General features: G+C 45.2%; 1 protein-coding gene and 1 non-coding gene across 2 annotated transcripts; one reads left to right on the top strand and one right to left on the bottom strand.

Annotated features, from left to right (window-relative positions):
- Window positions 1-4,535: 4,535 nt before the first annotated feature.
- On the bottom strand, window positions 4,536-8,256 carry LOC123399008 (protein NRT1/ PTR FAMILY 2.11-like). The gene is made up of 2 exons (XM_045093444.1): window positions 7,871-8,256; window positions 4,536-6,383 (listed from the first exon to the last, which is right to left on the bottom strand). The coding sequence occupies exons 1-2, from the start codon at window positions 8,016-8,018 to the stop codon at window positions 4,720-4,722; spliced, it is 1,812 nt and encodes a 603-aa protein (XP_044949379.1). The 5' UTR covers window positions 8,019-8,256; the 3' UTR covers window positions 4,536-4,719.
- TRNAR-CCU lies at window positions 6,452-6,524 on the top strand. Its single transcript has one exon. It is a non-coding gene; the product is annotated as a tRNA-Arg (tRNA).
- Window positions 8,257-11,762: the final 3,506 nt, after the last annotated feature.

Below are 11,762 nucleotides of genomic sequence, written 5' to 3'. Positions count from 1 at the left end.
GACACTAAAGGGTCTTAGGCAGGGAGACCCTATGTCACCTATTTTATTTAACATCGTAGCAGATATGTTAGCGCTAATGATCAGGAGGGCTAATGAAAAAGGGTTAGTAGGGGGACTAGTGCCACATCTAGTAGATGGGGGTGTCTCCATCCTACAATATGCGGATGACACAATCCTTTTCATGGAACACGATCTCGAAAAAGCCAGAAACATGAAGCTAATATTATGCTTATTCGAACAGCTATCCGGGCTGAAAATTAACTTCTTTAAAAGTGAACTCTTCTGCTTTGGGGACGCAAAAGAAGAACAACTCACTTAGAACCAACTCTTTGGTTGCGAGGGTGGTACGTTACCGTTTACGTACTTAGGGATCCCTATTCATCACCGAAAATTATCTATTAAAGAATGGAAGTGCATCGAGGATCGGTTTGAGAAAAAATTGAGCTGCTGGAAGGGCAAGCTATTATCCTACGGAGGACGATTGGTTTTAGTTAACTCAGTGTTGACAAGTATGCCAATGTTCCTTCTATCCTTTTTTGAAGTACCAGTTGGGGTGCGAAAAAGGCTGGATTTTTACCGATCATGATTTTTCTGGCAGAGTGATGAGGTCAAGACCAAATATAGGCTGGCTAGATGGGATATTATTTGTAGGCCCAAAGATCAGGGAGGGTTGGGGATTGAAAACTTAGAGGTTAGAACAGGTGTCTGTTCAGCAAGTGCCTTTTCAGACTATCTGTGGAATCAGAAGGTATGTGGATACAAATTCTGAAGAATAAGTATCTACAGCAAAAAACCTTAGCTCAGGTCACTGTGAGACCTGGAGATTCACCTTTTTGGAAGGGTCTCATGAAGACAAAACAGCTTTTTTAACAGGACTACATCATCGGCAATGGTGAATCTACTAGATTCTGGGAGGATAACTGGCTAGGTGACGATCCTATGGCCCTTCAATATCCGCAGCTGTATAACATTGCCCAGCGCAGACAGATGACTGTTGCGGCAGTGTTACGTGAGACGCCTCTCAACATTCAGTTTCGCAGATCCATAGTAGGTAATAGATGGGTCAGATGGCTACATCTAGTCAGAAGGCTAATGGATGTTAGTCTTTCTGATGATCCGGATAGGATTGTTTGGAAACTGACCTCCAATGGTACGTTCTCCGTGAAATCAATGTATGACCATGTTATTGATAGTTCAATTATTCCAAAATCTTCACATATTTGGAACGTTAAGGTTCCCCTTAAGTTAAAAATCTTTTTGTGGTTTGTCCACAAAGAAGTTGTTTTAACTAAGGATAACTTGGCCAAGAGAAATTGGAAAGGAAATCGAAGATGTAGCTTCTGTCAGACGTATGAAACTATCAAGCACCTCTTTCTGGACTGCCCTATGGCTAAAATATTATGGCGCTCAATCCATATTGCTTTTAACATTACCCCGCCTACTAGCATTAACATGTTATTTGGGACGTGGCTTGACGGGGTTAATGTCTCGTTCGCTAAGCTAATTCGAGTTGGAACTTCTGCACTTTTATGGGCTATATGGAACTGCAGAAATGACCTAGTTTTTAACAGACAACAATCTATTAACTTTTTGCAGCTCATCTTCAGGGTTACCGCCTTCATCCGCATGTGGTCCTTACTCACTCCTGTGGAAACCAGGGAGTCTTTGGTTACTGGGTGTGCCCGATGGGAGATGGTAGCTCGGGCTATCTTCAGCCGATATGGATGGCGACATGCTGATAGAATAGGGAATTAGTCAACTACTCATATTCATATATTCGGCTTACGCGTTGATCGCCTTGTAATTTATTTTCCCTTTACTTTTGACTTTGTACCTATTTCGGATCTTTTCAGTTATTAAATAAATGGCTGTATGCATCACTCGATGCAGAGGCTGGGGCGAGGCCTCCTTTTCGAAAAAAAAATCAAACAAAAACGAGACAACAAAGGTCCAAGATAGAGCATAAAGTTCCGTTAAAGAAAAATTCCATGATCGTTGGCTCTAGCTCCGTCCCTTGCATCTCTGCTTTTCTCCATCCATCTAGTGAAGAAACTACAGAAGACCAACCTGCACAAATCGGACTAAACTCAAAGCTTTCGAAAAGTTGCATGAGCTGCTCAACCCAACAGGTGAGATTCCAAGATTGTTGAAAACACTATGACCAGGGAAGAAGACCGGGAGCACAAAAAATTGAATCAACATACCGAGTGATCATGAGAGCATGCTTGACAATACTATCATGCCTTTTTCAGATAAAATTATGAAAACATATATTAAATGAAGTATTTTCAGATAAAATAATTAAGGATCATGCCTTTTTTTTATTAAAAATGTGTAGGAGACTTTACGGATGATTTGTACATAACTACAAACACACATGCATGCAGTAATTCGAATAGCATCATCACCAAACCATCGGATAAACAGAAAAGAGTAAACAAAACAAGGATGATATATACAGGGGTCGCCAACATAGGTTGAGAAAGTAAGAAAAGTAAAAGAAACAAAGAGTCGAAGAGAAGTAGACAACTAGAGATGATCGAAAGAGGAAGAGACCGTGTATATGGATATATGCATGATCATCAATTGATGATTGTCTCAAAGCCGAAAGAAAATGCCACTCACCCCGCTTGATCATGAACTAATGATAAGGGGGAAAAGTTTGACATGTGTCAACCGACTTTTTTCTTGCTCTAATTAAACAGCTTCTAGAAACTACTCCCTCCGTCTCGGTTTACAAGTCCGACATATGTGCCTAGGTCGTTAATTTAACCAACTTAATGAAAAACATATATTACAAAAAATATATCATTAAAAACTTTAGATGTTCTATTTTCCAATGATATAATTTTTATGTTAAACAATATATTTTATATAAGTCAAATTAACAAATTTAGATACACGTGCATTTCTTCTAAACTATGACGGAGGTAGTAAGGTAGTAGATACCTGCATGCATGCATGGAGCAAAATAGATGAGAACCGACATGCGTCATCCATGCCATCTATCTATCTATGCTGGTCAAAGTTTGGGAGCCGCCTAGCTAGTTTGTACTGTTACCGACGTCTCCCTTAAATGATCCATGTTCCTGTTTTCCTTTTTTCTCATGGGTAATAGATATGGTAGTACATGTTTTCCTTCCCTTAGTTTCTCACTTGTTATATATTTTTTATTTATAAAGGGAGGGGAAAGTCAAAGTTTATTAACTACAAATATTGTTCCCTAGTTACTACATCCATCTCGGTGTATAGGTCATCTTAAGTTGTGCACCGCGATAAGGCAGAGAGAAAAACGAAAGAAATTAATATTAATTTGCTAATTAATATCATTGCATGCAATGAATTGACCACTGCATATGATGCTAGTTAGTCTTAAGTTATTAAAAACATATACGTCGCACGTCTCTTATTGGTTAATTTTTTTATTCATGTTAAAAATACAAGAAACGAGATGAAAATTAATGCACCGTGTCCAAATGTTTTGGAATTATTAAATTTTTGTAAGATGACTTATAAAACGAGACGGAGGGAATACAATATTTTTTCGTGAAGACAGGAAGGTAGTGCTTTTGTTGCACCATGCATTGTGTTTTCTACCCCCCCCCCCACCCACCCACACACACACCCACACACACACACACAACAACAACAACAAGATTGTGGAACCCTAGCCGTCCTCCGCTGGCTCCCTTCCAACAATGACCTGGGTTGTCGGACCCCGAGTGTGAGAATCGGGTAGCTTAGGATTTAGGTCGCTAGTAATTTAGGTTTTTGGTCGTTCGACATCTTGGCTCGGGCGACAACAGCGACGACGGTGCTGAATAAAGAATATCCAATTCCTGGAGATCGGCTCTATGACTTATGATGGATTGGGGAACTAGCATGTTCAAAAGGGGATGTCGTGGCAGCGGTGGCATGCTTGTGGTAGATTTGTGTCCTCGGCCTCTATCGTTGCAACTATGTCTGCTAAAGCGCTAACGAGAAACTTGGGACTCACATATGCCCAGGTATAGCTGCAACATGTGCTCTTAGACACTATGTAAGATAGTAAGATGACTCGTATGTCAATAAAATAGTATTTGTCAGTTATAAGGTTAGCTGTAGATGACATGTCAACATCATGTAGCCAGTAGTTGGATATACTATTAACCATACTTGACCCCGAGACCATGAACCTGGCTGACCATCCATCACCCGACAACCCACACACCGACCCCGAGGGCATGCACTCGACGAGCCAAACGTCACCCGAGCAATCCATGCGGACTCCTTGAAACTAGAGTTGAAGCCACCGCTTTGACATCCACGCTCAGCCGGTAGGTTGCCTTTAGCCCGTTGAGACCTTCACCTCAAGTCGAGTCTTCTTTTTTTGCAACTTGCAGCTCATCGCCGACTCTCGCGGTAAGATAGGTAATATGAGGTTGGGGTCATCCTCCTTTTGAGGAAAAAGGTAATCATTATAGAATTCATGCTCCAGTCAATTTATGCAAAAGTCCGAACCAATGAAGAAAGACGGGCAATATATTCAACACTCATGATGTTGTATTTTGCTTCTATTCCATCACCCTGTTGGGTATGATTAACTCCAAATCTGATTACATAGATTCCCCAAGAGCATATCTATCGATCAAGATACATATGCACATATATCCATCACACTCTACCAATCTATGCATGCATCGGAGTATATACTAAGCCCAGAAAGGAGGGAGAGAGTAACTAAGCCAAGCCGGCGCCGGTCTTCTTGGGGCTGTCGTCGTCCACCTCGACGTCTCCGGCGCCATCATGGGCGGCATCGTCGTCGGACTTCTTGAACCTGTACCACCGTGCGCAGAACACAAAGTAGACGAGGTTCACGGCGGCGATCGCGGCGGTGACCAGGTAGAATAGGTCCACCCTACCCTCGTCGAGGTCCTGCGCCAGCCAGTCGGGCCGACCGTCCCGCCCGCGCGTCGCCCGGTGCACCACCATCACCATCAGCCCGCTTGAGTAGCTCGCCAACGCGAACCCCAGGAAGTAGAGCGCCCCGGCCACGCTCCGCATGTTCTCCGGGAACTGCCGGTAGTAGAACTCGATCTGCCCAATGGCGCCGAACGCCTCCGACAAGCCCGCCAGCAGTTGCTGCGGGACCAGCCAGAAGCACGACATCGACGAGCCGATCTTCCGTCGCCGCTGCTCCACGGCCGCCGACACCACCATTGTCGCCACGGACAACGCCAACCCGACGCCGATCCGCTGGAGCAGCGTGATGCCGCCTTCGCGCTTCGTGAAGCGGCGGAGGGCCGGCACCACGAACCGGTCGTACACGGGGATCCAGAGCGTCAGGGAAAGCATCTGGAATACGACGAAGGAGCCTTGCGGGATCTGGAAGCTGCCGGACTTGCTGATCCGGCGGTCCATCTGCGCGGCCTGGAGCACGACGTAGGTGCCCAGCTGGGTGAGCACGATGAAGTAGACGATCCCCGATGACCACACCGGAATGATGCGCGCCAGGCACTTGACCTCCTCCACCTGCTGCACCGTGCACAACCGCCACGGGTCTGCCGGTGTCTTCCCGTCGAGGCACAACGCGTCGTCGGTGGTCCGCACGGCCGCCTTGTCAAGCCACGCGAACTGGTCGGTGTATGCCAGCTTGGAGACGAGCTTGCTCTGGTGCGGTGGGTCATACAGCTCGGCAGCGCCGCGGGGTCGACGGAGGTGGCGCTTGCGGGCTGCAGCGACGAGCACTTGGGCGAAGCTTGTGAAGGGGCTGCCCTCGGGGCGTACACGGACGTAGAGGCGCGTGCCAATGAAGAAGACGGCGCATGAGAGGCCCATGAGCGCGGCGGGCACGGCGAGCCCTAGCGCCCAGTTAACGTTGCTCTGGAGGTAGATGATGACGGTTGCCGAGAGCATCATGGCGATAGTGAAGGTGAAGTAGTACCAGTTGAAGAAGCTGGCGATGCCGCGGCGGCCATCGGCGGTGCGTGGGTCGAACTGGTCGGCCCCGAAGGCAAGATTGCAGGGTCGGATGCCTCCGGCGCCGACGACCAGGAAGAAGAAGGACACCAAGATGGCGGCGAGCTGTGAGCTAGTAGGACCCTCGCATTGTTGCCCTTTGGACGCGTCGCACGCCGGAGGATGGAGGGTGTGGATCGCGGCCGTGAGCGTGAGGATGAGCATGCCGATGAAGGAGGATACGGTGGCGGCGGCGATGGTGGTGTAGCGGCCGAGGTAGGTGTCGCTGACGTAGGCGCCCAAGACGGTGGCGAGGTTGCTGGTGCCGGAGAATACGTTGAGGAGGGTGGCGGCGTTGACGCTCGGCATGTGGTACACCGTCGTCAGGTACACCAGCATGTTGGACAACGTCCCGATCGTCCCGAGCTTCTCGAACGTCTCGTTCCCTGCGGTAATAAATCCATATATGTTTAGTTTCACCATTTACAAGCCTAGTTAATATCTAAGCAGGTGAGCGCCTGTAGCTCAGTGGATAGAGCGTCCGTTTCCTAAGCGGAAGGCCGTAGGTTCGACCCCTACCTGGCGCGGTGAATTCGGTTTTTTTTATATTTTTTGTTCCCGCACCAGGCTATGTTACTAGTGATCTTTTATCTTTCTTTATTTTTTTGAACACTAGTGATCTTCTTCTTGGCTAGTGTGTTGTCTGTGTTTTAGCTTCTTTTTGCGCGCATCTGTGATTTTATTTTTGAAGTGGCGAAAAAAAAATGCTGATCCTTTAAAGGCGAAATGATACAAAAAAAATGATTTTCTAATTTTCTTATTGATACAAAAAAAAATGAAATCCAATCATCATGCTCCGAAAAGGCGAAATGAAGGGGAAAAGTGCGATTTTCTAATTTTCCAGCAGATAAAGTTGATCCTTTAAAGGATGCTGGACTACCACACAACAAGTGTGATTTGCCAAAAAGTAAAAAAAACAAAGGATAAACGAAACAGAAAAAGGATGATAGGGCAGTGTGTGACTAGTCCTATAAGAGTGGAGTTTTGAGACCCGGTGGCTCCTTGGAGCCCAGTGCTTTTTCAACAATGAGGAATTTAAATTTAGAAGTTCCAGAAACTATTAAAAAAAACATCCCACGCGCACACGGGTATGTTTTACAAATGATCGATTTTCACTGTAAATTCGGAAACTTTTAGCTACGCAAGAGAGATGCGTGGATCCGAAACCAATACATAGTATGTATATACATAACATTTTTCGCCCACACGATTCCCCTTTTTATGCGCGTGAAAAGATTCACCAATGAAATTTTGCACGTACATATTGCTTATCTACATTTAGATTTAAATACCTTTTGGATTGTTTTTCTTTTTTAGAATTTTAGATCCCATTTTCCGGATTTTAATTGCACTAGTGGTGGTGAGGAATGAGGAGGAGGTATATGCATGGCTTGGACACATATGTAGCTAGCAGCTATCTTGGACTCTCTCTCCTTTTTTTGCGAAAAGCAGCCTTGTTGGACGTGTTGGCATGGGAGCTCATTTTCATGGGATTGTGGGCAAGGCAAGGCAAAGGAAAGCTAAAAGAGGGCACATGTTGTGATGGCACGGCACGGCACGCCATGGCCATATGTCGTTAGCCAGCAACTAGCTAGTAGCAAAGCCAAACAACTGACTGAATTATTGTTGTCATCACCCCTCCCTACGTACCTACTCATCGCCTTTACGGTTTGCCTTTTCATTGGACCGTTGGTGCGCATAGATTAGTTTGTCGAGATCCAGCCACGACAATAATAACAAGAACAACAACAACAACAACAACAATAAATTGAGTAGCAAATTGAGCAGGAGCAAAAGATGCAAGAGAAGATGTGAGTGTGACATGTGCATGGAGGGAGGAGCGAACAGAGTCGAGCAGGCAGGCAAGAATCACCTATGACGTACGGCATGGCCTTCCATCCCCGATGGTTGTGGCCGTCGCCGGCCTCCTCTTCGGCGAGGGCCTTCATCGCCGTCGTCTGCTCCTTGCTCATGGCCTTGTGCTCCTGCTCCTGCTGCTGCCGAGGATCACTTGCGTCCATGGATCTCTTGCTTACTGAACACTAGGCAAGCACCACCAAGCAGCAAGGTAGATGGTGTGGCAGTGCAGGAAGCAGGGAAGGAGATGCCGGCCGTATATATAAGCCAGCCAGAGTATGGGATGGGATCTTGCTTGCTCTTCCAAAGATACTTTCCAGAGAGATATACGGAGGGAGCAAAATAAGCTTGTCTTCCACACTACACTCCAATCTTTCTCTCTCGGCATTGAAACTGCTGCTGCGTGCGTGTACATTCATACAGTACAGAGACGGGAAGAAAGCAGCGTCGTGATGAGCTGAGACTGAGAGGGACCTCCATCTAGCTCCATGTGGTCCTTTTTATGTAGGGGCCGACGTGCCATAAAAATGCACCATCATCTCCATGGGGTATCTATGGTATCAATCGGTTCTCAGTTTAATAAGCTTAATCTAAAGTACGTAGCATCATCGCCAAGATTACTTGTACGGCGACCGTATGTACGACAGAACTAGGAACATTTGGCATATACATACTCATATGGAGCAAGGACGCACGTCAAAAGATAAAGTTGCGAGTCGGAAAGGCATAGTTATCGGCGTACGTTTTACGTCTACTACATCGGCTGTGGATTCCGATACGTTCGGAGGAGGGATTTGATTTGTATGGAATTCAATCACCGCCAAACCCCCTTCAAATCCCTTTTAACCAAACGGAGCCTAAACGAGGTGAGAAGCGTGTACGCTGGATTGCACGGGCATGCAACACGACAAGGTTGCTAACTAGCTAGCTGGTGGGAAAGCAGACATGGAAGAAGAGAGGGAGCAGCTGGCTACTACGCGTTAGAGCGAGTGAGCCTGAGTAGATTGGATTGTTGCACCTTGCACGTGATGTGAGTGGTGGTGGAACAAGCGGCTACATACTACTACCTGAGAAGGTTCCACTTCCACATGAACACTTGCACAGCCAGTCATGTGAAATCTGGAGATAAGAGAGGCTTCAGTCGGCCGGCTCCACGTCTAAGAGCATCTCTTAGAGGCCCGTATAATGCCGACCGCAAAATGCGTTACTGGTTTAGCCGACTGACTCGGACGAAGGCCGAGCAGACCCTATAAAACAGAATATTCGTTTCTTACGGGTCTGTTTTGCGGAATCTGCTAGTGTCGATCCGTAAATTAGTAATTGGCATGGGAAATGATCAATGTCCATCGATGGATTACTCTCAAACATCAACTGCCTCAATCTTCTACCGCGTGTCCATGTTGTCCTATGTGTCCAACTGTCCATCATGCCGTGTAGGCAGCAGAAGACCATCTAAGATAGTTGTAGAGCTTCGGTTCGCACGAGCGTCTATTATGAAAAAACATATATAAATTTTCGTAACAATAGCTCTATTGTAGAATAATTCTATAACAAGATTGTTGTTATAAAAATATTCTTCATTTTTGTAAAAGTTCTACAAACAAGACTTTTTTGCGAAAATTTCTACGACAAGACATTTTTGCAAGGAAAAAACTGTAATGAAGCATTTGTTGAAAAAAAATCTACGGCTTAACCTATCTGCAACATGAGCCGTATTACAAAAAAATTGTACAACACTATTTGTGTTTTAGAAAAAATCTGCAACACGATCTCTATTCTAATGGTAGAGTGTGATGCTCGGCTATTCTATCCACAAAATCGTACGTCTTCCGAGGTGGTGAATCTTTTAAAAAGCAATTTGGGTCATCACGCGCGATCGTGTGTGGACCTCTAAGGTGAGTTATCACATGCAAAGCAATTGCCGTTGAACGAATTAAACCGGGGCAACACCGAAAACACGCCATAGAACTCCAAGTTTGACATTCTCATACAGCTAAGACGCCGGAGAAGGAAACCATACCTCCCAGCAACCAACCACGAACTTAGCACGTGGTCCATCTTCCAAATGTCATTGATGTAAACCATTATCTGCATCCGCTCCTCGCCTAAATCACAAGAATGTCGGCTTTCCACGAAATCCCCATTTGAACATTCTAGTTCCAAAATCCATCACCGACCATAGAGCTATTATCCTCGTTCGGGGAGAAATTGGATCTTCTTTATTCAACACCGTCGTCGCCATCGCCGAAGCCAAGACGGCGAACGACCCAAAACCTAAGATACCGGTGCCTCCTAAGCTAGATTATTTGCGCGCATGGGATCTGTTGACCCCAGGCGGAAGGGAGCCGCGAAGGACAACGCAGAAATGCTGGACTTCTCTGGAGGCGGCTAGGGTTCCACAATCTTGTTTGGGGGAATAGAAAACACAATGAATTTTGTGCAATGAAAGTACCTTCCTGTCTTAAAAAAAACATACTGTAACTAGTGAACAATATTTGCAGTTAACAAACTTTGACTTTCACCTCCCTTTTCAAATATAAGACAAATATAACTAGTGAGCAGTTAAGTGAACGAAGACATGTAATACATATTTATTACCCACGGAAAAAAGGGAAAACATGAACATGGAGCATTTAGGGGAGACGTCGGTAACAGTACCAAGTAGCTAGGCGGCTCCCAAACTTTGACCAGCATAGATAGATGGATACATTGGATAACGGCTGTCGGCTGTCATCTATTTTGCTCCATGCTTGCAGGTATCTAGTTTCTAGAAGCTGTTTAATTAGAGCAAGGAAAATCGGTATGTCGAGACCTGTCAAACTTTCCCTCTTTATCATTAGTTCATGATCAAGTGGAGTGAGTGGCATTTTCTATCGGCTTTGAGACAACGATCGATCATGAATTCATGATCGCACATACTCCTGTTGGGATAGACCCCGGAGCATGCGGTGTTTTGGTCCCATAGATCGACGATTCATGTTCTAACGGATTGTCTTCCCGTACTTCAGCTTATTTTGGCGGTGGTGGTGGCGATAGTATTGTCAAGCATGCTCTTATCATTGGGTATGTTGATTCATTTTTTTTGCCCCCGGTCTTCTTTCCGGACAGTACGTCTATGATGCAGTGATTCGACGACCTGTATGGGGGGGGGGGGGGGGGGTTCCCATCCATAGTGTGTTCGATGATCTTAGTCTCTGTCACCTGTTGGGTTGAGTGGCTCATGCGAAATCTTTAAGCTTAGTCCAGTTTGTGGAGGTTTGGTCTTCTGTAGTTGCATCACCAAATGGATGGAGAAAAGTAGAGATGCAAGAGACGGATCTAGAGCCAACGGTCATGAGGATTATTTTTTTTTAAGTGTAACAATACGTTCTATCTTGGCACTCCGTTTTCTCGTATTTGTTCAATTTGATGTACTACCTCCGTCTCAGTTTACAAGTCCTGCACAAGTACCTAGGTTGTCAATTTGACCAACTTAATGAGAGGCATATCTAACAAAAAATATATAATTCGAAACTTTAGATGTTCTACTTTCTAATGATATAATTTTTACGTAAAAAAAATACATTTTATATAAGTTAAATTGACAATCTAGGTATACGTGCATGCCTTCTAAACTATGACAGAGGGAGTACTTTCTTTTATTCATCAATAAAGTCATATTGTTTACTAAAAAGAACTTGTATATGGACAGAGCAACCAAGTGAACCCTGCCCTCCTCCATAACCTACATCCACCGCCCACTTTCTTATTCTCTTGTCATCATCTACATTTTCAGATCCTTGCGTGATTTCACCCACAACATGCGTTGTATCAATTTCAGATCCTTGTGTGCATCATATATGATGCATATTGACAAACCGTGTGTGGCGTCGCTGTTGCTCCTTTCTTCTCTTTTCACCTTCTTTCTC

Source organism: Hordeum vulgare, chromosome 5H (genome assembly GCF_904849725.1).
Source record: "Hordeum vulgare subsp. vulgare chromosome 5H, MorexV3_pseudomolecules_assembly, whole genome shotgun sequence".
Taxonomy (NCBI): Eukaryota; Viridiplantae; Streptophyta; class Magnoliopsida; order Poales; family Poaceae; genus Hordeum; species Hordeum vulgare.
This window is presented reverse-complemented; position numbering and strand designations above follow the sequence as displayed.